We start from the raw sequence: 25,693 nt of genomic DNA, 5'->3' as shown, positions 1-25,693 counted from the left end.
AACACTTGAGCTAAGATTGGAGAGGACTGATTAAAAAAAATAATAATAACACCCTAAAACTATTTCAGGTAAATGCTCACGATACTTAAAGTAACTACAGGGTTTTAGTAGTATACTTTATAACTAGTTCTTTTTCTATTAAAAAAAATACTAACCTGGTATCAGTTAGGATTATCTGTGTTCATCTCATGCTGGTATCACCCTTATAAAACTGTTATAGCTTTTAGAACCTGATTGTAAATTAGCGGTGAGAAAGTTCAATGTCTTCTTCAACACAGCGTGAGGAAGGTACTGACCACAACTTACCTACCCATGTCAGAATTTCCAGCAAAGGCCTTGGCACATCACAGACTAAAATCAATCCATCCATCAATCAATAAAATGAAAGCTCAGTGAGTGGATGTAGAAACAAATAATTATAAGACTCTGAGGGGTAAGATAGGACCTCGCTTTGAGATAATTATTTACCAAATCTTTGCTTAAAACTATTGACTTGGGTCAAGTTGGGGGTTTTTAGACTAGGTCTTTAATTATCCGTAAATTAGGATGCCTCTGGCTTCAGTGTCCCTGGGCAAAGTATAAGTGGTAGGTTATAGACAAAATTGCCTCCCAATGACACACACCCTCCTTTCTACCTTCCTAAAATTCCAGGAACAGTTTGACAGGTTAACCTCTGTAGCTCTACACACCTGGACAATGAGATTAATTTCTGTCTCAGACTCCTCGCTTTGTACAGTAATTACTGGGGTAACAGATGAAGAGGAGAAGCCACAGCGGGACTTAAAAAACTTGGTAATCTCCACCTCAGAAAAATACAGTTTCGGTACCAAAACACTACAAAGCAGTGAGTGCCATGCAATTAACACTTTATTATATGTTCTGGTTAAATGATTTACTCCCTGCCTGTGTCCTGCACCTCAAGGTAATCAATTCAAGGGCAGTTAAATAGTCTTTACTTAGTTCCTGTAGTACCTAAGATGGTGTTGGGGGGACAGCAGGTTAACTACAAGAATTTTCTGATGACTTCTTTTCAGTAGGTTTTCAAAATATCTTTTTGCATCTACCTGAAATTACCCAGCATATCCGATGTGCAAAATGCAACCAACCCTTAAATCTATTATCAAATGCACCCTCCCTATGAAGCCTACATAATATTTGTATTTTTATATATAATGTACTATTTATATTATATATGCATATTTAATGTTTATGCCATTGTATATACATATTATATATAATTATATATATATACACACACACACATATATATGTATATATATATATAACTATTTTGTGATGTTTTACTTATTTGAATGCACAACCCTATTAGGTTTACTTTCTTTGAGGATAGGGTCAGCCTGTTTTCAAGCTGGAATTTCCAAAGACTAGTTCATGGACAGGTACACAGGAGGTATTCAATAAGTAGAGCCCAAATGGCAGAATGAATTCAGAAGTAAGTGAAGTCTGGTACGTACAGGTTCTTGTTCCAGAAGAATGAGGCTCACCACCACAATGTTTATGTCACTTCCAATGGTCCCATCTTTAAATAGGCTAGAAACCTGTTGGAACAATTGAAATCAAACAAAAAATGAAGAAAATCTAGAAATTTCCAAAACTCTCTGTGTGTATCAATCAGATTTTTAAGTACGCACGCTTCAAATCTACAAAATTAAATGTACATATATGTACGTATGAAGCAATTTCCTCAAAACGCAATTTTTTTTCCAGTAAAATTATGTGGCTCCATCTGCTATTCAATCCACACAAGGATATTCCATGATTTGAGCTGTTCTGGAGAACCAGAGCACTGGAGTCTAACAAACTCCCTTACCATGTTCATGACCGTGAGAATGTACGTGGTCACGTTTGCCTTGCCGTGCTTTTCCACCATTTTCTTGTCTGCTACCACAAGGGTTTCCACATTTAGGCCCTTTTGTGATTTTCCAGCTGATCTTCTGGGTCTCCCTGTGCTCCCATATTCATCAAACCTGAGATAGGTGTCCTCCGTGGGAGGCTTAGGGGCATCTACAAAGAACATAAGAGCATTTGGAGAGGATTAACAGTGGAGAACATCTGGATGAGATAAAAGAAATCTAAACAGGGCAGGGAGAGAGTCTGTAATCAACACTTGACTGACGTACTGATAAATGGTGACTTCAGTGCTTGTCCTGGGTGCTTTGCACCTAGTTTGTGGTCAAGAAAGATTCAGTCAAAGAGGTTGGTGGATGGATAGACTCAACAACTCAAAAATACTATACCAGGTAAAACACACACACACACACACACACTACAAATCTAGTTGGTACAGCAGGTTGACAAAAATTAATTTTGTAATAGCCTTTAAAAAGAGAACATGCTCATTTTTATTCAAAACACTGCAGAAATAGACATTATCCTTTGCATCTGAATTCATGATTACACTTTATATATTATTTCCAAGTGAAATTTAGAAATATACGTCCTACAGAATACTGTCCATGTCTAATATCCTTGTTTCATCAACAGAAACTTGAATATAGCACAAAGTAAGTGCTGAATAAGGACTCTTTGACCTAATATTGAGTTAGTTTTGAGGAAAAGAGCACAGTCAAGGGTGATATTTAAAATGACAGTAAGTATTTCCTAGCAGGTAAAGTGCAGGCACCACCTTAACAGAGTGGGTATTGGCCATGGACTTTGAGAAGAGACCCAGAAGTCTCCAGATGTTGGGCCAGGCATGATCCCTTCAGTTAATAGGAAGGGACAAGTCCAAGGATTGCTGGGAGGGAATGGGACACTGTAGGACTAACACAGAGTTATTTTAATACTTCAACAACTAGTACAGTCCTCAGAGAAAAGTCATCGTAACTCTCCAGAAAGTGAAATTAAAAGATCAAATTATGTAGAGTTAGCTAAAAAGCCTCAAGTTGGCCACTTTGATAAGTGACCCTGAGTCTCAGTTTCTCAAGGAAAAGAGCATTAATGCCCACAATACCAATCACAGGACTGCTCTAAAGATGAGCTTTGATATCCATCAAATACATATCATTGTCACTATGGGGAGCACCATTATAATTACCACGATGATCATAAATCCATGTCAAACAGATGTTCCTTAAAGATGATATTTCTGTTAATACCCCAAACCCCAAAGAGCAATTAAAATGGTAGAAACATGGTATTTCATTATTGCTCAGGGATACCAGTTCCCATTCTCCTCGGGTAGAACCACCATCCGGCTCCCCTAACTCACACTCACCCGCCATTCGTGGTTACTGAGCCTTTGAAATGTGTCTGGTGCCACTGGAGAAACCAAAGTTTTAATTTTAAGTTTAATTAATTTCAATTTAAATTAAGCAAGCAATATTTGGTACGGTCATTGAAAAATAAGTTTGGAACTATTGGACTATGCAAAGCTACTTTTCCAACCTTAAATTTTATGAACTTGAAATACAGATTAAGTATTTCTGAAGAGAATTTGTTGTCTACATTGAAATTGTGCTCTGTCCAAAAATGACCAGAATTCCAAAATTTAATATAAAATACTTGATTCATAATTTGGTATATTCAACATTGCATGTTGAGATGATATTCTATACTATATCAGGTAAATAATTATTTATTAATTAATAAATATTATTAAAATTAATTTATTTATCTTTAATTTTAAAAAATGTGGCCATTAGAACATTTAAGACTCCTTGTGGGGCTGACACTGTATTTCTGTTAGATGCTGCTGATCTACAAAGTGCAGAATGCTGTGCCTGGGTCACAAACCATGCCCAATGGGCCCTGTATCTCACTGCTACATCCACATAGGTGTTGATGTTCTCATTTCCTGTGAAGTTATCCTGTAAGAGCTCAAAAGGAATAAACATCCAACCACACCTGAGGATTCACCTCTGATTTCCTTCATCACTGGAAGACTGGGTACCTTTCTCAGGAGCACAGAAACCAAGATAATATGGCGACCCATGACTAAAAGAAACAAAAGCATATCAAAATCTTTCCTAGTTTAACCTAGAAGAATTGGGAACTGATCACCCAGGTTTGCCTGACAGGGGTGAATCTTGGCCCATCTCCAAGACAAATCTCAAGGGGTGCTTAAGGTCGCCCCATTTTAACCTACAAAGTCAGCACATCTGACTACACTCAAAAGAGCCTATCGAGGGCCCAAATAAGAACAGAATAAGAAAAAGTTTCCTTACATACATTTCTTGCGTCGTCCACAAAAATGCTGCTTTCGCAACCTTGGGTGGTGATGCTCTCTTTCTTGACTCCGAGATGTGAGGGGAGTGTGGGCTGGGGAGTGACCAGGATGATGCCCGTTGGAGCCCGGGTAGCTATGGCAACGCTGGACCTTCTCCTCAGCCATCCTTTTGTACAGTACATGAGGATGGTGTCCCGCGGGTGCGCTGTAGTTATGCTCCTGGGCCAGCAGCTGAGGTAACGGTGAAATGAGGAATTCGTTTTTTCGTGTCCTTATTAGACCTGACTAAAGAGCCAAACACAAGAAAATATGAATGATTCCAGGCATCCCCTTTATTTGTGGTGATTTTCAACAACTGTCTATTGGCTACTTCCTATGTGCCGGCACTGTGCTAAGTAACTGACGTGTATTATCTATTTCACATGTACCATTAGCAGTTATAATGTTCTTATCCCCATTTTACAGAAGACAAAACTGAGGCAAAAGTAGTCAGTAGAAAAGCTAGCAATGGCATTGTAGAGAAGGAAAAAAATAATTTTCCCTTTACCCTTCTAGGTTCTTGGCTCTGACCCCACTGTAGTAAAACACTGATTGGAGAAAAACAGACTTTTAATAACATATATACCTTCCATACACATGGAACTTACCCAGGAAAACTGAGTAACTCCCCCAAAGGGCCCAAGACACCACTTTACAACTACTGTCTCCAGCTAAAGGTATAATAAGATATTGAGGGGGTGATGGGGGCGGGGGAAGGGCAGTCATGCAAGGTTACCAGGAAAAGCACAGAGAAAAGAGATACGGTTGATATGGCTGGCTTTCTACACTGACAAGTTGCTAAAGATTTGGCCACCGTCCTGTTCCTGGCACAGAGAAGAAGGCACCCCCATGAATAGAGATTTCCCTTGTGAATGTAAAATGGTAGCTTCTACTCAGTTTTCTGAGCTTTCCTCATGTCTGCTGCTTCTTAAAAACAATCAGCTTAGAATAATCCTGATGCTAAAGAGGCAGGCTTTGGGGTACCCAGAGCACTTGACCCTCAGAGGCAGTGCCCTCAGCTACTGTTCTAGACTCTTCACTACTAATCTTGATGTTCAGGGATTCCTGCGACTGAGGGAGGAGCCACATGACATCCTGGAGCCTCTGCACCTAGGACGCAGGGGACATAGCGGCAAACACAGGGCCAAGGGGGCAGTTTCATGGCAGCCTGGCTCTCGAGGGACCCCCAGCACAGGCAGGAGAAACACCGCCATTCCACCCTGGTTCCACAAGGGCTAAATAACAGGGTGAGCCTGGGTGGCAGCACGGGGCGAACAGTTACCGTCAACTCCGCGTAGGGGCCTGGGGCTGCGTTCTCAGGAGACAGAGCTGCTAAACGGGGAAGGAGGAGTGAATGGGGACTTGGACCCCCTCCACTTGGATGTCAATCTGTACCTTCTCCCTGATCATGTTCTTCTTGCCAGCTTATCTCTTAACTCGGGCAAAAGACTCAGTGGGCAACGCATCCCCTGATGGGGACTGAAACTACCTCCTCGAGCAACAGTGACTGCCCTGAGCCAGCCAGACCCCACGTGACTGACCCCAAGACCACGACGGACCTGACCTTCAGTGCCCACTGCACATACCCACTCACCGTCACTCCACACTTCCCTGACATGAACCTGGCAGGACTTCCGGCACTGTGGAGGCCGCCTTGGAGACGTGAGTCCGCTGTCCTCCCGGTGCTGGCCTCCCTGAAACGAATCCCTTTCTTGTCGCCCCGCCACCCATCTCTCTGCCTTTGGATTCTGTCAGCGGCAAGTGGCCGGACCTGGTCTGTTTCGGGACCCGCAGAGCGCGGCGCTCTCGCACCCCTGCGCCCCAGCTGTAAGAGGGACTCGGCAAGCCCATCCAACCGCAATTTTGCTTTCCAAGTTCACGGCACAAAGTGTGGATCCTGATACCTGCTATTTCAGCCGCAACACACCCCTGCCTTCCCGTCCACACCTCTGCCCTCTGTCTTCCTGCATTTGGTTCAGAAGGTCCTGGACATCTGGGCCTGGGGATGGCACGTCTGGCCTGCTGGGCTTGCGGCTTCAGCCCATCTAGGAGCTCGTTAGGGATGCAGACGCGGGTCTCACCCCAAGCCTGCGCCACCAGAGTCTGCGTTTTATTTAGGTCCCCATGTGATCTGTGTGTCTGTGAATGTCGGAGAAGCCCTGATAGAGGCCGGCAACTTCACCGAACGTCAGGAAGCCACGGGGAAACGGAAGGCACACACGGACCCCCTCACTCCCAGGCAGGATCCTGCCCCACCAGAAACCAGATCTCTGTCCTTGGGACTCACACATGAGACCCTTGGTTCTGAACTGCTCCGATGACCACCGCCTTGCCCAAAGGGCTTCACGGGCCAGTCTTCTAGGCCTCCCCTTCTTCATGAGCAAAATGGGGAAACCCGTCCCTCCTTTTTGATTACCTTACAAGGGGAGACAATAACCACTGAAGAAGCCTTTTACCGACTCTCAGCTACAGCAATCGAGGCGGCTAGGGAGGGGGAGTGACTGAATCAACACTCGCTGAATGCCGGGGAAGGGCCAGGCACAGCGCTGGGCGGCAAGAGATACACAAACCGCATGTGGTTTGTTAGGGAGCAGACAACTAAAAATTCAAAGGTGGTACCAAATGCTAAGGGGGCATCGTGGCGAGTGCAGATTACTATGGGAATGCAGGGGCTCTGGCACCTAGCCGCACCTCCAACTCCCCACAGGGTGGAGGGCTCTGTGCCCAGGCCTAAATTGGGCTCTCTGATACGGTTCAGCTTCTCATTCTCAAAAGAAGCCCCAGAACTTGTGGATTGGTGCCGATCTCCCTCCCCCTTCATTCGGGTGCTGCCTTCTGACCCACTGCCAGACTGACTTCAGCACTGACCTATTATCTAGAATCGGGACACAGGCAGATGCTTTCCTTGGCTCCGCGAACGCACACCGAGCACCTAATTAGCAGCCCTGTGCCAGGTGTTGGCATAAAGAACAGAGGCACATGGCAAGTCAAGGGAACCGTTCACGTTCATGTTCTCATGCAGATTCCGGAAGAAGATAAATCGATTGGCAAGATCAAAATTCAGCTGAGTAAAATCCCATAATGTCGGAATCCTTTCCATCATATCTTCAGGCTGGGTCTCAGAGTAACCTACCCTTCTCCGCCCAGCCCAGGGCCATGCTGATAGAGGTTTTTGTCCCTCATTTGGACACTTTCTGTTTAGTGTCCCAAAACGACCTGCATCCTCTCATAGGGCCTCCTCACACTGGCCAGAGTCCTTGTCCAATGTAATCAGCTCTTTCCATGCACTCCGGTATTGATCTCAAATCCAAACCCTTTTTCCTGGCCCATAGGCCCCTGCATAACCTGCTGTGTGTGGAGCTGGGCAGTTTATCTGGTCCCATTCCCTTCCTCCCTCCCCACCATTCTTATAGGACACTTCATTTCCTGAATCTACTATGTTCTCTTACTTAAAGAGGAACAGAAATTTCACCCCAGAATATGTCTCTTGGCACAAGGATTATCTTGAGCTGGTTATTTTTAAGAATCAGCCCATGCAGGGGCACCTGGTTGGCTCAGTCCGTTGAGCTGGTGCCTTAGGCTCAGGTCATGATCTCAGGGTCCTGGGATCCAGCCCTGCATTGCACTGGGCTCCCTGCTCAGCGGGGAGCCTGCTTGTCCCTCTCCCTCTGCCTAGTGTTCCCCTTACTTGTGCTTACTCTCTCTGTCAAATAAAATAAAATCTTTTAAAAAAAGGAAAGAATCAGCCCACATAGGAGAAGCTCTGAAAACCTTGAGAAGTTACCCTTCTCTAAGAGCAGTTAACATTTATAAAGGAAATCTCTATTTATAAGAGTGTGTCTGTGTGTACCAGGAATGGGAAGATGACCAAAGATTGGGGAAACTCTTCTCAAGGGAGAAGGTGTGGACTTAAATCTGCATAACAACCATACCCTTGCTGAGGGCACTTGGCCTGATAGGGTCCCACAACTGCTCCCCTCAACACCTTCTTTTGTATTTAGCTGGAGATGGTATTTAGGGCGCTGTCTTGGGCCCTTTGGGGGAGATCCCAAAGTCTTCCTGGGGCCTTCCCATGTGTGCAGAAGGTATACATACTATTAGACACTTTGTTTTCTCCCGTTGATCTTTTATTACAGAGAGGTCTGAGCCAAGAACCTAGTAGGGCAGTGGGAAAATGAGTTTTCCTCCCGCACACACTCTTGCACACTTTTTCTTCGACCTATGATCTCCCCCTCCCATCAACTGGCTCGGCTTCTGGTGCTCACTGCTTTGTCACCTTCCCCTCCAAGAAACGACACTCGTGGCCCTGTTTCTCCCCCACTTTCAAATGATCTGACATCCTGGTGTCTTTGCTCATGTCTATCGACAGTGACAGAAACAAATGAAATGCCACCCTCTCCATAACCCCCAGAGTGCAGAGTTCTAACGTACCCTCTGTGACAGCAGGAGCCTCACAGGCATCCCTGCTGCGTGTCACATGTTATCAGCCCATCAACATTTGTTTATTGGTCTATAAATGTTTGTGGAATAAGGGAATGAAAGACTCTCTGACCGCAGGCTTGCTGGTCCAGGAGACCAGCCAGCACCCCTTCCCTGTTCAGCGGAAGACACCAGAGGTGGGAAGCAATGTGTTCCAATACATAAAAACCAGGCACTCTTCCCAAAGTCCAGTCGTCAAGCCCGGAGCACTCCCTAGGGTGCTTTATTTGTACCCCACAACCATTCTGGGAGGAGATCTCAGCCGGCAGCACAGGGAGAATGGGGTCCCCCTGATGTAAACCCCATCTCCCAGCCCCCCCTTCCATAGGCATGAAGACAAAAGACAGTATTTATAGTCCCCCGAAGATAGAAGGAACAGTTAAAAGGCAGGGGCAGGAGGGAGGAGTGATTTATCCCTGAAAGCCCTCCTGCCTTTCTAACTTCCTAACTTGGTTAAACTAATATCAAAGGCTTAAGCCACTTCAGTGCCTTAACTGGACTAACCGGTTGGGAAACTTTTCCTGTATTCTCCCCCTTTCCTGAGCACCTTAAGCAACTCAAAGGCATAGTGAAAGCTTCTGTGTTGAGAAAGCATTAAAAAAAAAAAAAAAGAATTGTCATCCTATATCAGGACAAACATACTGGCCCCACATGGCCCTCTCTTTTTCAGTTCAGAGTGACAAGAACAAAAATCTAGAATAATTCTTCAGGATGAAAAAAGAATTTTACAGTGCCAGATATTAAGGAAGAAAGATTCTTTTTTGGGTGTAGTTTGACAAAAAAAAGAAATTGGAGTTTGACCAAATAAATACATTTTATAGTTTAAAAATCCAAACCCAGCACCTCCAAAAAGAGCCATCTGTTTGTGTGGAGAATGTGTGAAGCGTCTTGAGTTAGTGAACACCCGCGACGTTCTGGCTCCGACAGTGGTGAGCGAGATGCAGCGTGGTCTCATGTGGCTTCCAGTTAAATGGGGGGCCGGGGGAGGGGAGAGGTTAAACGAGATCACAGATGGTATGGAATATTCCTTTGGGCAAAGTATGAATGAAAAAAGTGTTCCATGAGAGAAAACAAGGATGACAAGAGTGGGAGATCATGGGAGGGTTTCCTGAGGGCGGGCATTGCCAGGGGACCAGAGCCCTTTCCCGGCTCATGAGGAGGAAGTTGGTGAGGGGGGACAGGAGGGGACAGAGACCCAGTGGTCTACCACTGAAGATGCGCTGAAGCTTCCCCTAGGCTAGGGAAGGACAAGGAAGGCCTCTAGTTCCCAGAGAAGGAAGGTGTGCTACAGGCTAGGGAAGGACAAGGAAGGCCTCTAGTTCCCAGAGAAGGAAGGTGTGCTACAGGGAGGGCTGCCCCAAGGACCCACCCAAGGGGACTCCTCTCCCTCAGAAGCCAGAGGGAGCCAGAGATAAAGGCCTGGCAGCGCCCCCTTCTGGACTGAATACTGTTCCCACATTAAGAGTCAACCTTTTCCAGTTTCAAAGACCTAGAAACCTGTTTTGTCGAAGATTAATTGACCACAGAGTTGAGGGTCCTTATCTGGGCTCTCTACTCTGTTCCACTTCGACAAAACAGGAAAAAATATACAGTGGAAAAAAAGACAGTCTCTTCAATAAATGGTGCTGGGAAAACTGGACAGCTATATGTAGAAGAATGAAACTCAACCATTCTCTTACACCGTACACAAAGATAAATTCAAAATGGATAAAAGACCTCAACGTGAGACAGGAATCCATCAGAATCCTGGAAGAGAACATAGGCAGTAATCTCTTTGATATCAGCCACAGCAACTTCTTTCAAGATATGTCTCCAAAGGCAAAGGAAACTAAAGCGAAAATAAACTTTTGGGACTTCATCAAAATCAAAAGCTTCTGCACATCAAAAGAAACAGTCAAGAAAACAAAGAGGCAACCCACGGAATGGGAGAAGACATTTACAAATGATAGTACAGACAAAAGGTTGATATCCAGGATCTATAATGAACTCCTCAAACTCAACACACACAGGACAGACAATCATATAAAAAAAAATGGGCAGAAGATATGAACAGAGACTTCTCCAATGAAGACATACAAATGGCTATCAGACACATGAAAAAATGTTCATCATCACTAGCCCTCAGGGAGATTCAAATTAAAACCACATTGAGATATCACCTTACACCAGTTAGAATGGCCCAAATTAGCAAGACAGGAAATAACATGTGTTGGAGGGGATGTGGAGAAAGGGGAACCCTCTTACACTGTTGGTGCGAATGCAGGTTGGTGCAGCCTCTTTGGAAAACAGTGTAGAGATTCCTCAAGAAATTAAAAATAGAACTTCCCTATGACTCTGCAATTGCACTCCTGGGTATTTACCCCAAAGATACAGATGTAGTGAAAAGAAGGGCCATCTGTACCCCAATGTTTATAGCAGCAATGGCCAGGGTCTCCAAACTATGGAAAGAACCAAGATGCCCTTCAATGGACGGATGGATAAGGAAGATGTGGTCCATATACGCTATGGAGTATTATGCCTCCATCAGAAAGGATGAATACCCAACTTTTGTAGCAACATGGACGGGACTGGAAGAGATTATGCTGAGTGATATAAGCCAAGCAGAGAGAGTCAATTATCATATGGTTTCACTTATTTGTGGAGCATAACAAATAGCATGGAGGACATGGGAAGTTAGAGAGGAGAAAGGAGTTGGGGGAAATTGGAAGGGGAGGTGAATCATGAGAGACTATGGACTCTGAAAAACAATCTGAGGGTTTTGAAGGGGCGGGGGGTGGGAGGTCGGGGTACCAGGTGGTGGGTATTATAGAGGGTACGGATTGCATGGAGCACTGGGTGTGGTGCAAAAATAATGAATACTGTTATGCTGAAAATAAATAAATTTAATTAAAAAAAAAAGACCTAGAACCCAGTCATCATATAATTTAACTGCTAAACTGAAAGAGGCAATGGACACAGACCAACAGTCAATATTCTACGCAGATCACAGTTCACCACTTCATACGTTCAGAGAGGAACGACTAAAAGATAATATACTTCGTTAGAAGTTGTTTCCTATTTTAGATTTCAATGGCCAAGTAAGACACCAAGGGCTCTGGAGGGTATAAATCATACTTCAGGAAATTGCCCTTTAAAACACCCTCCCCCTAGGTCATATTTAAATTCTATTAAAGGATTTAGACTTGACAGAAAAAGGGAGACTACAGATTCCCGAAAGGACAAGGTCCTTGTCTTTCTTTCTTTTTTTTTTTTTTTTAAACACTTTTTTTTTTTTTTTGACAGAGAGAGAGACATCAGAAGTACGCAGAGAGGTATTATAGAGGGTGAGGGGGAAGCAGGCTTCCTGCAGAGTGGAGAGCCCAATGCGGAGCTCATCCCAGGACACCAAGGTCACAACCTGCGGGGAAGGCAGAAGCCCAACCCACTGAGCCACCCAGATGCCCCTAAGGTCCTTGTCTTAAGCGACCTTTATCCTATTAAATAATCAAAAACTGATTCAATGGGTTGATGAAGTTTGCTAAAAGTGAGATGATATACCTTAAAGAAAGGTCTTGAAGTAATTAAAGAAAAAAGGAATTGGGGGGCAGTATGAACATTCTCTTTCTCTTTTTAGGAAAGGCTAATAGAATAACAAAGTTGCCCCCATGAGGCTGTCTGGAGAAAATATCGGCAAAGATATATATTTGTGGTTACTAAAAATCCATTGATCTTTTACTTTTTATTTTTTAGCCTATCGTCAACAATAGTGACAAAAAATATTGCAACTTCAGTCAAGACATCACATTCTTTTTTTTTTTAACTATATTTTGTCCTAACAATAGCACTAAAGAAGAATAAGTAGCTGATTTATGGCCCAGTGAGTATGAGGATAGCCCAAAGAAGAAGTCTCAGCTTAGAGCGAGCGAAGGGCTTAAGGAAGCATACGCACTCAGTGTGAAACAGGAGTCCACGGTCCAGGGGTTGGAGGAGGAGAGAAAGGAAGCATCAGAGAAGTGAGGCACTAGGGACTAAGAAAGGCTGAGAAAGTCTAACACAAAAACCATCAGCATGAGGATGTTTTAGAATAGACAAAAGTTAGAAGTGACCAAAAATTAAGATAAAATGGAGTGGCACAGAGGCAATGACGTAAAGGAATGCTCAACATATGAACAACACTTCAGGGGTGCCTGGGTGGCTCAGTGGGCTAAGCATCCAACTCTTGATTTTATCTCAGATCACGATCACAGGGTCGTGGGATCGAGCCCTGTGTCGGCTCTGCACTCTGTGCAGAGTCTGCTTGTCCCTCTCTCTTTGCCCCTCCCTCTGCTCTCTCGCTCTAAAAAACCTCAACAGTTTAGAGGTAAACTTCAAGCTTTACTGCATGATAGCTGGGCTTAAGTACTCTCAACTTCTGGTTGCTTTTTTTCCCTCCTAACTGTAAAATGGAAGTGAAGGGATCCCCACCTTTCTTCTCTTGGATCAAGAAAGTATATATTCATCAGGCAACGTGCTGTCAACTGCTCAGCTAACTATTAACATAAAACTGAGAGCCATAGTTGCTTCCCAAAAAGAAATCAGGAGCTTGAGAATGCAGAGAAATCGTTGACCAGGTTCGAGATGAGAGAAGGGGAACGATCTGCACCAGTGAGCAGGCGGAGGGGACAAAATCTGACATTGTGCTGAGAGCAGGCAGACGCGGCTGGTATCCTCAGTTCTCCCCAAAGAACACAATTCTCTGACACTGAAAGAGAATCTTCTGCCGCCTGCATCTATCCATGCAGAGGTGGTTTAACAGACAACTTGGACAGGCCCTCACACGTAGACATGCCTTTTGAAAAAACAAATGTATATTCAAGATCCCCAATTACTGTCAGTGGGGGGGAAATCTCTTACATTTGGGGGGAAAAAAAAAACACATGTCAACAAAAATCTGGCATTTCCTGTTCCTTCATTGAGGGTAATACTACTGTCAACTAGACTCACAGTACAAATATGATTTAGGAGGCAAAGAAGGCTTTCCAGAGTCATACACACAGTAATCTTCCTTCAAAAAACTATAAATCCCACTCGGTGCAAATTTCATCAGACACTCTCAATATCCCCAAATTGCCTGGCAAGAAAAGGGACCACTGGGATACTTGGGTGGCTCAGTCAGTTAAAGATCTGCCTTCGATTCAGGTCACGATCCTGGGGTCCTGGGATCAAGCCCCACACTGGGCTCCCAGCTCAGGGGAGAGCCTGCTTCTCCCTCTCCCCCTGCTGCTCCCCTGCTTGTGCCCTCTCTCTCTCGGTATCAAATAAATAAAATCCTAAGGGAAAAAACTAAAAAAAAGAGAAGGGACCATGAAGCCAAAAGCCACAAAGTTTCTTCAATTCTGCAATGGTTAAGTGACACTTCATCCTTTCCCTTTCTCCTGAAGAAGTTTACAAACTGCTCAGATACTCCAGCCCTGGTTTGTAAAATGGGAATGATACTACCACATCCCTTAGAGGATTTGTAGAGGCTTAGGTGAGTCAATACTTCTGAAGGGCTAAGAGCAGCACCCAGCACAGAGAACCACCCAGTACATGTTTATTATTATCATTATTCCCTTTGACTATTTGAGGGAACAAAGCAGAGAAGTCATGCCGTTTTCTGGTAGTGTTATGCTATTATGATTTCCCCCTTCAGTTGGACCTGAAATTCTGGGAGATGGCCTAAGCATTCCGTTTTTTTTTTGAGAAAATAATGAAAAGACTACACAAGGCTTTAAGACTGGTGAAGAGATGTATTAATGACATTCTTGCAAATGTAACTAAAGGTATTTAAAGATAGAGGAGACATCATGGGTTCTTCGACCTTGGAGAGCTGCTTAACCCAAAGGCTCCAGGTTTCAGTTTTGACTTGTTTGTTGGTTTCTTTGGATGGGGACAGGAAAGACAGAAGACAGGTAGAGAGGACATTGCTAGACTGCACCTCTTCAAGGATCCTTTTGGACCCATTAACTTCTCATCCACAAGTTCACAGGTTCAATGTGAAACCCAGCCATGGTCCATCTTGGAGACCAGATCTCTCATCCACTTGCCCTCTACTGAAGAAAAGGCAGCCTCATGGGGAAAAGGACACTTTGAGGGGCCACGAGAACAACTGGGAGGTTACTCCTGGGAGGGAAAAAAAAAGTGAAGCTGACTTTCTGGAGAATACGGCGGCTCACTCCAGAGGCTCCCCAAACATCCTGCCTGCGGTCCACACTGAGGTATCACTGGGCAGTGACCCATTCTCCCAGGTGACCCCTGCCCTCCACTAGGCAGGTAGAGTCTCCGCATCCTGTCAGTCTCTGTGGCTTTCTGAGTCACACTGAAAAGGATTCGAAAAAAGGTCTAAAAAAGTCTTCCTGCGGAAGTTCTTCAAATTGCCCCGGCTTTTATCCCTTTCCTAGCCTGGGATACTGGGCTACTTCTTCAAATACTCCAAGAAGGCTGAAAGGAATTATCCTTTGCTTTCACTTACACTAAGCAAATTTGGGTCCGAGACGGTATTGACTAACATGGCTTTGACCTTGTGCGATGGTTTAAGCTCCTGATACAAAGATGAATCGACCCTTTCCTCAGAGTGCTTAAGGTGTAACTATCTGGACTCATACAGAAGATGCAACACTAGCAGCTCTTCAAAGACATAAGTAATATACTGATGAAACCTATTTAATTAATTTATTTTTTAACATATCTGTTGAAATTAACACTTAATGAGTTCAACAGCCCAAATCTCTTGAGAATAGAGCACAGTGGCTCCCAAAGCAACACTGGGTTGGGAGGTATAAGCCCATTCTGTTCTAATTTATGCCCGTGCCCATTCTCAGTAGGACACAGACCTCCAAAATCCTCTTCTTTAAACAAAACAATTCCCTAATACCAAAATGGTTGACAGGTTTACCACGGCCGGTTGTCTATCTTTTAGTATTAATTTCAAAAAATTAAATGCCCAAATGCTCATAAACGCACACAATTTTTATAAGAAGTCATACACCTATGTTTCAACACTTATTAATTAGTCCAAGTGGTTAATCAAGATCGACAGAGGTTGGGGGAATTTCTCTTCTTCTCTCCCTTTCCCCCATCCTTTATTACCTTACCTGGAGGAAGAGGTCATTGTTTCCTTTGTACCAGACACTGTACAAGGCATTCTGCCTGCAAAATCTCACCAGTCATGCAGCTCAGTTTGATGGGTACTTTCATTAGCCTCTCTGTATCTCTGGGTTATCTGAACACACGGCCTTTGCTCGCCCTTAACCACACATGTTATTTGGATTCAGGAAAAGTTCCAGAAACACTGTATTGCTTAACTGAAATCTACTAAGAGTAGAACCTAAATATTTTTACATAATCAAGGCATGAATATATACGGGAGCTGACTGATGTTTAAGTCAATGGGGGGGATTGTGTATGTTTATCAAATCATGTTGTAGGTTTTAAATATATTACAATTTTATTTATTATATCTCAAAAAGGTTGGAAAAAAAAAAAAGGCTCCAGAGAAGATAGGACTTTTGGGGGAAGTAGGATAGCAGCCCAAATAACGGACTTTGAAGAACTAAATATTTCTGAGCTGGCTTAATGTAGATCCTAACATCCTGGCGACGAACTTTTCCTGTCATTTAGATGGACCCAAAGGACTTGGGAGAACACCCATAAACTCAAACTCCAGAAATGACGGTGGGGGTCACGTGACACTAAAATCAGTCATCCTTCTGGCTTCCTCTCTCAATTTTCACACCAAAGGGATGGGGTGGGGGGCGTTAACAGTGTCACAGAGGAATCTTCTCGGTGGATCTGGAGGTGAGCGGCTCTACCGCTCTCTGCAATGTGGCCTTACTGGACACGACTAATCTGGTAGATTTCATTCTGCAGCGCTCTGGTTCCTGTCTGTCTAGTGAACCACAAGTAATTTCAGGGCAAGGCTGGGACACCCTGCTTTGTACCAACCATGTCATGTCCTGTATGCCAGGGGCACGCCACACATCTCTGGGAGAGATGCGCACAGAATAAGAAGGAAGAAAAACCACATCTCCCAGCTCCTCAGAAAGCTAGACAGACCTTGACCATCAGGAAGAACAGACGTCAGAGCTGCATGACCCTCACAAAGGAGTCTGGTCATGAAGACTTTCTCATCTAGGGAAACCTAAGGCGGGAGCCACCTGACAGCCTGTGTCACATGATCCCCTCTGCTCCAGTCTGGTTTTGAGCATCAGATGGTTTCAAAGGAAGCTTAAGGAAGGCTGTCATTTGGAAAACACATGACTACCATAATGGCTGTTGGTCCACTGTGAGGAACCACATGGAGATAGCTAGCGGGTCTGGATTTAATAGAAACCAGACTCTCCGCCAGTTTCACATGGGACCACGCAGCCGGCCTCTCCCTCTACATCATTCCAGGCTTTGGTACTGTGTCTGCTAATGAAGTCTTCCTTCTTCACATGTCGTGTCAGCATCCTCTGGAGGGAGGGGCAGGCTAAGTATCTGAGAGGAAATGGTCATAACTCATATCCATCAAAGTCATGTTTTTTTTAATCCAAACTTAGGCTTCCAACCTCCAGTCCTCAATTTCTCCCACAACGTCCCAAGGAATGTGGCATTATGGGTTAACAATGTTGACAAATTTCAATGCACAGCTGATCTCTTGAGCTCCTAACCCTGTCCTGCCCTCTGTTCTCAGTCCAGTTTGGTCAGGTATCGTCGCGGGCTTAGGATAAAGCTGGGGCCTCCTCTCTTGTCTCCCTGTGGGCAAGCCCTACCCTCTCTTTCTCTCCAAAGTTATTTTTCTAGAGCATCACTTAAAACACGTCACATTCAAGCTCTAATAGGACAAGATGAGTGGCAAACCAAGAAATATGGATTTCAAACCACTCTGCAGTCCAGTCCCATCCAAATCCAGCCCCCAGTAGCCCCTCTGACCATCTTCAACCCTTTCTTGCTGAACTCTAGGCGCAATGATGCCATTGCTGTTCCATCAGCAGAACAGCCGGGCTCCCACCCTGGACTTTTCTTTTTAAAGATTATTTATTTATTTTATTTGACAGAGATCACAAGTAGGCAGAGAGGCAGGCAGAGAGAGAGAGGAGGAAGCAGGCTCCCTGCTGAGCAGAGAGCCCGATGCGGGACTCGATCCCAGGACCCTGAGATCATGACCTGAGCCGAAGGCAGCGGCTTAACCCACTGAGCCACCCAGCCGCCCCACCCTGGACTTTTCCGACTACGGTTTCCTGCATCTGGAATGTTCTGTCCACAGATATCTCACTTCATCTTGCCCAAAGGCCACCTCATCGTACCATCCTATAAAATAAAGCAAATACCGTCATTCTTCATCTCAGTCAGTTTTATTTTTCTGTGTGGCCCTTATCGTTACTTGATGGTCTACCTTGCTGCTGTTCACTTGTGTGTTTATTGTCTGTTGCTTCTATTAGCATCATAAAGCCTGGGGCTTGTGTTGCTCTGGCTCGCCTCTGGCACGTGGTAAGTGCTCTGTAAATATTTGCAGAAGGAATGAACCAGAAAAAAGGCAACGTACTTGGGATTAAGAGAGGTCTAAAAATAGGCAAGACATTGGTGCCCGTACTTAAGGATGCCCTTCCCTTTGGAGACAAACCACAACCAATGCATCAGACACGTTATGTTCCTCTCCTGATTCACCCCTACGATTTACAGGCTTCTCTTGCCGGCTTATCACCTTGCGCTGGACTGCCCCACCTATTGAAGGGAGTTAGACAACTTTTTTTGTAATGCAGAATCCCTGCAAGGACAGATAATATACTTTGACTTTATGCTCTTGGCACTCAGATGGTATGGACAGGACACTCAAATCATGCTGAAGGAATGAGGCAATGTTCAAAATTCCATGGGAGTGCAAAGGCAGACCACCTCTGAGAATGATACCAAGCTCCTGTACAGGAAGAAATGGCTGAGGGCTTTAAAGGGAAAGCCCAAAGAACCCATCTATATGATAGAAAAATGGCTGAACCCAAGGGGTAGGGACTTGGGCTCCCGTAACACTGAAGGATATGCTAATTTCTTAAAGATTTTTATTTATGTATTTCAGAGAGAGAGCAGCCCTGGGTGGGGGGAGGGGCAGAGAGAAAAGCAGACTCCCTGCTGAGCAGGGACCCAGATGCAGGGCTCCCTCCCAGTACCCTGGGATCATGACCTGAACAGAGGGCAGACGCTTAACTGACTGAGCCACCCCAGCACCCCAAAGGATGTGTGCTAATTTGATAGAGTATAGTCTGCCTGTCATTTTGGTGAGATACGACAAAAATTTAGACTAAAAAAATGGTAACATTACACGTTCGGTAAAGTCCCGTTTTTTTCACCTCATTATACCACCATTGCTCCAGACTGCTATCTCAAAGAGCCCCAGCATTCCAGACATAGGTTTTCAAGTACTGATGATGAGGGAGCAGGAGGCTGCCTGAGGACAAAAGCAAAAGCTGGCACCTTGCACCCCCTCTCCATCCGCTCCCCCTCAGTAATATGTGTAGCATTCCTCAGGCACCCCTGACCGCCATAAGAAACAAGGAGTTAACTTGCAGAAACCACATCCTACAAGACAGGAGTCTCCCTTGGTTTACAAAGGTCCTGGAGATCTACAAACAAAGAAGTTACCTTATCAACAGCACAATTCCCAGAGGCAAATAACTCAGTTCCTCAAGCCCTAAATAAAGTTAAAATTCTTTTTTTTTAATTTTTTAAGATTTTATTTATTTACCCAACACACAGAGATTACAAGTAGGTAGAGAGGCAGGCAGAGAGGAGGAAGCAGGCTCCCTGCTGAGCAGAGGGCCCAATGTGGGGCTCCATCCCAGGACTCGGAGATCATGACCTGAGCCAAAGGCAGAGGCTTAACCCACTGAGCCACCCAGGCGCCCCAAGTTAAATTTCTTCTAAACCCAAATCTCACTAACAAAGATGATTGATAGCAGGATTGTGACATCCCACCAAGAATCTCCCAACTATCTTGATGTTAATGGCTGGCCAAAAGACAACATTGATCAAGCCAGCAAGGCCTCTGGTATCAGGGCATCTTGTAGGCCCTCTTTAGCATATGAAAGTTCCATTGAAACCTCCCTTTCCCTCACCTTCCCCCAACCGCAAGGTATATAACCTGCCATCCCTTATAACCAGGGGCAGCAGCTCTTCCTGCCCACAGGTCCTGTCCCTGTGCTTCACTAAAACACCATTTTGCACCAAAGATGTCTCAAGAATTCTTTCTTGGTCATCGGCTCTGGACCTCAGCCCACCGAACCTCACCTACGTTCTAGAACTTCATCACTGACACCTAAACTCTCATTAGCAAATCATCCCAGATAAATATTTTCCTAAAAGTACTGCTATCCAAACTCTAACTCCCTGCTAGCTGAAAATCGGTAATCAATAGGTTATTGGTCCCTCTCGCTATTTAAATTCTCACCATCCAAGTTTATTTGGTGTCTGAGTTCGGAGAGTAGGGAACGCAGGTGGCTGATGTCTCCCACGTGTTGCCGAAGTAGTGATTTTCCTCAAAGGAACAACTGACACAGGCCCTGGGACCGACCGATCTGGAGTGGCACAAAGAGGATCTGCTGTCTTTACAAGACAGTACAAGTCGCTTTTTTGGAATAAATGATGCTCCTCCATTCCCAAGGCTGTTGCCCACGGATGTGTGGCATCAGGAAGACAGATGTTTCTACTTGTTTCTGCAGTGGTGATGGGTTATGTCAAGCTCCCCACCCCACCTTGCCCTGCCTCCCTCGGAACTGACAACATTCATTTGTTTCAAAGACAGCTGGAGCTGGAAGCCGAGCCAGTAACCAGCTGTCCGAGACGTGATGACGTATGCCACGTGGCACCCAGTCACTGGGTCACTGCCGAGAGGGGTGCAGTCGCTGACTGGACTCCCCGAGCTCTCCCAGGGGTGGTGTGGAAGAGCCAGAGATGAACACCATGCTGGAAATGGCTGGTCCCAATTTTCTCTAGTTATTTATCTTCTCCTGCCCTTCCTCACCCCCTGCCTGAAGACAGAACCGAAGAAAATAATCACAGGATTGTAGGATGTTAGCAATCGTGTCCTCCACCCCCCCGCCCCGACTTTACAGAGAAAGAAAATGGGATCCAGGGAGAACAAAGGCGTTGCCCAAAGCCTCACAACTGATCAGCCAGTCACTCATGCTTCATGCTTGGAGTTCAGTGTTCTCATCTACTTAATAAAGAGACTAGACTTGATCATTTAAGGGCCTTTCCACATCTGGAATTCTATTCTTTTTATCAGTTGAGATGACACGCAGGTAACTTACTGTGATGCAAAGTAAAATCTCTATACGGGCGGCAAACCTATTTGAGAGCTTGGTACACGTGGAGCTGTTGGGTCCCCCAATAATGGGTCTGTGATTAAAGGAGCGAGACTGATACAAAACGAAGGTCAAGCAAAGCTTTATTTCGTGCCAAGTATCGAGAATCAAACCGACCATTAAACAGACCAGTCAGGGCCGCCCCCTATAGAGAGGGCGAGCCCTCCCTGCCTCACAGACTAACTTTTATAGAGCAAAGGCCATGTGGTTGGGCCTGGCCACACACAGGTGGCCAATGAGATTGTAACACACAGGGAAACCACACAGTCCTGCTAGGCCACACACAACTGACCAACTGAACTACAATTCATCCCATAGTAGACATTTGAACTAGCCTATCACCTTGGTGAGAATTGGCGCCCAAAAGGCGGGGGCCCACACTCCTTGGTAGCTAGGGAGACAGTATGCGCGCTTTACTGATTAGATGTCTCCACCTGACCGGACCCATCCTTGTATTTGGGCTTTGTTACCTGGGACTGGTTTCCCGGACTTGCTTTTAAATAAGTTCCCCTGGGGGTGGGGGGCAGGGTCAATTTAAGTTTTACTGCATAAACAACAAAATGGCTGTTCAACCGAGGTGGGGTCGCTCCGGCTAAATAGGCCCTTACAGAGCAACAAGAAAGCTCGTGGATAGGATTGTGTAACATCAGAGCCCAGGTACGGGCATTCGAGCCCATCTGTGACCTGGGTGAACACCAAACTTAAGGATGCGGCTATGAACTCAGACCTTCAGAGTCTGGATTTCCAGGGTTTCAAGACCCGTCTTCTAGAACAGAGACCCCAAACTGAAGTCCACAGACCCAGCCTGGCTCTTGGTAGGCTTGTGGCCTCTTGGTCAGTATAACTGACAAATTAAAGTTGTATCTATTTACGCTGTGTGATGTGATATTTTGATAGACACATTCATTGTGAAACGATTGCCACAGTCAAGCTAATTACCAGATCCATCCCCTCACAAAGTTACCATCTATTTTGTATATGCGCCCAAAACTCTAAGAACCACCCTCTCAGCGAATTTCAAGTATTTGACACAGTCTTATTAACTATAGTTGTCATGCAATATATGGGATCCCTACAACTTATTCATCTTATGTAACTGAGAGCTTGAACCCTTTGACAAACGTGTCTCTACTTCCCCCACCCTTGGTCCCCGGCAATCACCATTCTACCCTTGACTCTTTCGGATCCTACACAATGTGGTATTTGTCTTTCTCTGCCTGACTCACTTGACTTCGCATTAACGTCCACCCCAGGGCATCCATGGTATTACTAATGACAAGATTTCCTTCCATTTTTATGGCTGAATAATATTTTATTGTGCACGTATACCACATTTTTTTTAAAGAATTTATTTATTTATTTGACAGGCAGAGGTCACAAGTAGGCAGAGAGTCAGGCAGAGAGAGAGAGGGAAGCAGGCTCCCTGCCAAGCAGAGATCCCGATGCGGGGCTCGATCCCAGGACCCTGAGATCACACCCTGAGCTGAAGGCAGTGGCTTCACCCACTGAGCCACCCAGGCGCCCCCATACAGCACATTTTATCTGCTCATCCACGGATGGGCACTTCGGTTGGTCTCCTCTCTTGGCTATTGTGACTAACGCTGCAATGAACATGTGAGGGCAGATAACTTCATTGAGATCCTAATCTCATTTCCTTTAGATATTTATCCAGAAGTGGAATTGCTGGATCATAGGATAATTCTATTCTGTTTGAAAAGCCTCTATACAGTTTTCCATAGTGACTACACATTCCCACCAACAGGGTACCAGCGTTCCCTTTTCTCCGTGCCTTTGCCAAGACCGGTTATCTTGTCTTGTTGATAATGTCCATTCTAATAGATGTGAGGGGACAGCTCGTTGTAGTGCTGATTTGCATTTCCTTGATAATTAGTGATGTTGAATATTTTTTCAGCTACCTTTTGGCCTACTCAGGTCCTTGGCCCATTTTTTAAATCTGGATATTCGTTTTCTTGTTATTCAGTTGCTTGAATTCCTTATGTATTTTGGACATCTACTGCTTAGCAGATACACAATTTGCAATTTTTTTCATTCCATAAGTTGTCTCCACACTTTATTTATTGTTTCCTTTGTTGTACAGAAGCTTTTCAATTTGACCCAATTCTATTGGCCGATTTTTGCTTTTATCCTCTGCATTTTGGGGGTCATATCCAAAGATTTGTCACCCAGACCAATGTCCAAAAGCATTTTCCCTATATTATCTTCTAGTAGTTGTTAAGAAAGAGACAAAAGGCCCCCAAATGGTGTCACTTATCCTCAGCCCCAAGTCCCCAAACTTAATTACAGTATCAGCCTCTTTCAGGAATGGAATCTTAAACCAGTCAGTCAGAAATTACCTAGTCAGTACCAAGGACATAATCTTCCTGAAAGACCCCTTTTTTCCCCTAAAGGACTGCGGCCTTGCCACAACCACTCCACATTTTGCCAATTTAACTTTTGTATCCTGCTCCCTTTCACCTATAAAAGTCTTCCATTTTACATAGCTTCTTGGAGCGCCTTTCAATCCACTACATGGGTTGCTGCCTAATTCCCAAATTGTGGAATGAAGCCAACAAGATCTTTAAAATTTACTCAGTTGAATGTCTGTTTTCGAACACAGCTTCACAGTTTCCAGTCTTATGCTTAAGCCTTTAATTCATTTAGCTGCACTGTTGTAAAGGTATTTTCATGCATGGCTGGTTGTCCAAACTGATGCTTCTCCGAGGGGAAAAGCAATGGAAACTTCTCCACCTTCTTGCTGATGAACTCCCTACTCAGTAGGTTTTTCAACTCTTGTGTTAATGTCATTTCATCCCATTTGTCAAGAGAAGTCAGAAATTCTGTTTTGTCTATACAGCTATTAGACAGCAGCTAAGGAGTGGCTGTCCCCTAAGCATATAGGACATGCTTGCACAGTCCCCAACCTTCCCCACAGTCCCATGTCCCTCATTACATGACTAGTCTGGTGCCTGTGGACGTTTGGCTTAGAGACCTCTGCCTTAATTCAGTCCTATCTTTGATGTGCTACTTATGTAAGAGTCCCGTCTCATTATCCAAGACATTTTTTTCCTTTTTCTGGATCTGCCAGATCACCCAGCACAATGCCAACTCCACATATGTGCCACACACAAATGTAATTATTTAGGAAAAAGGATCTGGTTATGAATGGAGAGTCTAGAGTGAGCAAAGGGAAAAAGAACTGGGATTTGGGAGTCTGGACGTAGATCTGAGTTCAGAGTTCACACCTTAAAATCTTTGCAACTTTGCACCACGTGCCTTCCCTACCTTAGCCTCAGTGTCCTGAACTATAGAATGAGAATAACACAGAATTCTATTTTTTTTTTTTTATATAGGATCGCTTGGGATCTATCAGGAAATGGCTGCCGCGCACAATGCTTGGCGACAGACAATCACTGAGACATCACCGAGCGGTCACTGTTAGCATGAGGCAGGTAGATAAACACAGCTTTCTTGGAAGGCTGGAAAAGCAGCGTAGTTTGTTTACCTTGTGAAGTCTGTGAGTTTCAAATACTTGGTGCCTTCATGCCGAAACAAACTACAGAAGCCTGCCATGGGTAAACATTTCTGTTCTGTGAACCGAGCTCGCCTTCTGCAGGATCCAGATTCCTACTCCAGACGCTAGGGATGGAGGAGGGGAGCCTGGGGCAAAAATAGCAAATGACCTTTTGCATTAAATTAAACTAATACCCTCCATCCAGATCGGCCTTCAGAAAGACATAAATAAGGCAGGATGTTAGACAAACACATATGCTGTCAACTCGTTAACATATAACGGAGGGATTAACTGAATGTGGGCAGCGGTTTCCAAGTCTTTCTTTATGCTCTCATACATTTCCTCGGCTCATCCAACTGTCATGCGAGCTCCCTTCCTGTTACAAGCACAGTGTGGCAGGAAGAGGAGAAGTAGCTTTCTTGCCAAACGTCAGGTCGCTTCCATCTGATACCGATAGTTACACATTAGTTGGTCATGGGTCAAGGATCGGTTTACAAAGTCGTTCAAAATGTCAGAGGGCTCAGGCCACCCTTGTCCTGGGGTAGGCTGGGGTTCAATAAACCAAGTATGCGTAGGCTTCCTGATTGCTCATATGAATGGACAGCCAGGTCTTGGAAGCAATCGCAGAATGCACTATTCTAGAGCCCAGAGACGAAGGAAGCGCCGTGGCAGCCCAGCCGCGCGCGCCACAGACCCACCCGTTCTCTTGACATAAAGCATTTTAAAGTGAATTGCTTCCACTGCCATGCCTCTCCTTTAATCCGAGGTTGCACCCTGCCTATCCGTGGTCTACCACGGGCATACGAAGAAAACTAGCAAGAGGCTGAGTTCTTTGACTTTGGCCAGAAAAGGGGTTTCGTTTGACTCTCCAGCCATAGCTAAGATAACACGTGAACTGAGATGACAAGCGGTATCTTACTTTTTTTTTTTTTAAGATTTTATTTATTTATTTGGCAGACAGAGAACACAAGCAGGTAGAGAGGCAGGCAGAGAGATACGGGGGCGGGGGGGGTGGAGGTGGGCGAGCAGACGACCTGCTGAGCAGAGACTCAGATGCAGAGCTTGATCCCAGGACCCTGATCATGACCTGAGCCGAAGGCAGAGGCTTTAACCCACTGAGCCATGCAGGCACCCCAGTAT

General features: G+C 44.9%; 1 protein-coding gene across 2 annotated transcripts in view; it reads right to left on the bottom strand.

Annotated features, from left to right (window-relative positions):
- ADAMTS18 (ADAM metallopeptidase with thrombospondin type 1 motif 18) overlaps positions 1-25,693 on the bottom strand; it is a 143,685-nt gene that overhangs the window by 72,540 nt on the left and 45,452 nt on the right. The window contains exons 4-6 of one of the 2 annotated variants that reach the window (XM_044255688.1): positions 4,192-4,474; positions 1,832-2,025; positions 1,476-1,559 (exon numbers count right to left, since the gene is read on the bottom strand). In XM_044255688.1, coding sequence (XP_044111623.1) covers positions 1,476-1,559; positions 1,832-2,025; positions 4,192-4,474 — 561 coding nt within the window. Of the gene's footprint in view, positions 1-1,475; positions 1,560-1,831; positions 2,026-4,187; positions 4,585-25,693 lie in introns of those variants that run through there. The other variant, XM_044255687.1, reaches the window with a different exon arrangement.

The sequence above is a fragment of the Neovison vison genome, chromosome 7 (assembly GCF_020171115.1).
Source record: "Neovison vison isolate M4711 chromosome 7, ASM_NN_V1, whole genome shotgun sequence".
Lineage (NCBI taxonomy): Eukaryota > Metazoa > Chordata > Mammalia > Carnivora > Mustelidae > Neogale > Neogale vison.
This window is presented reverse-complemented; position numbering and strand designations above follow the sequence as displayed.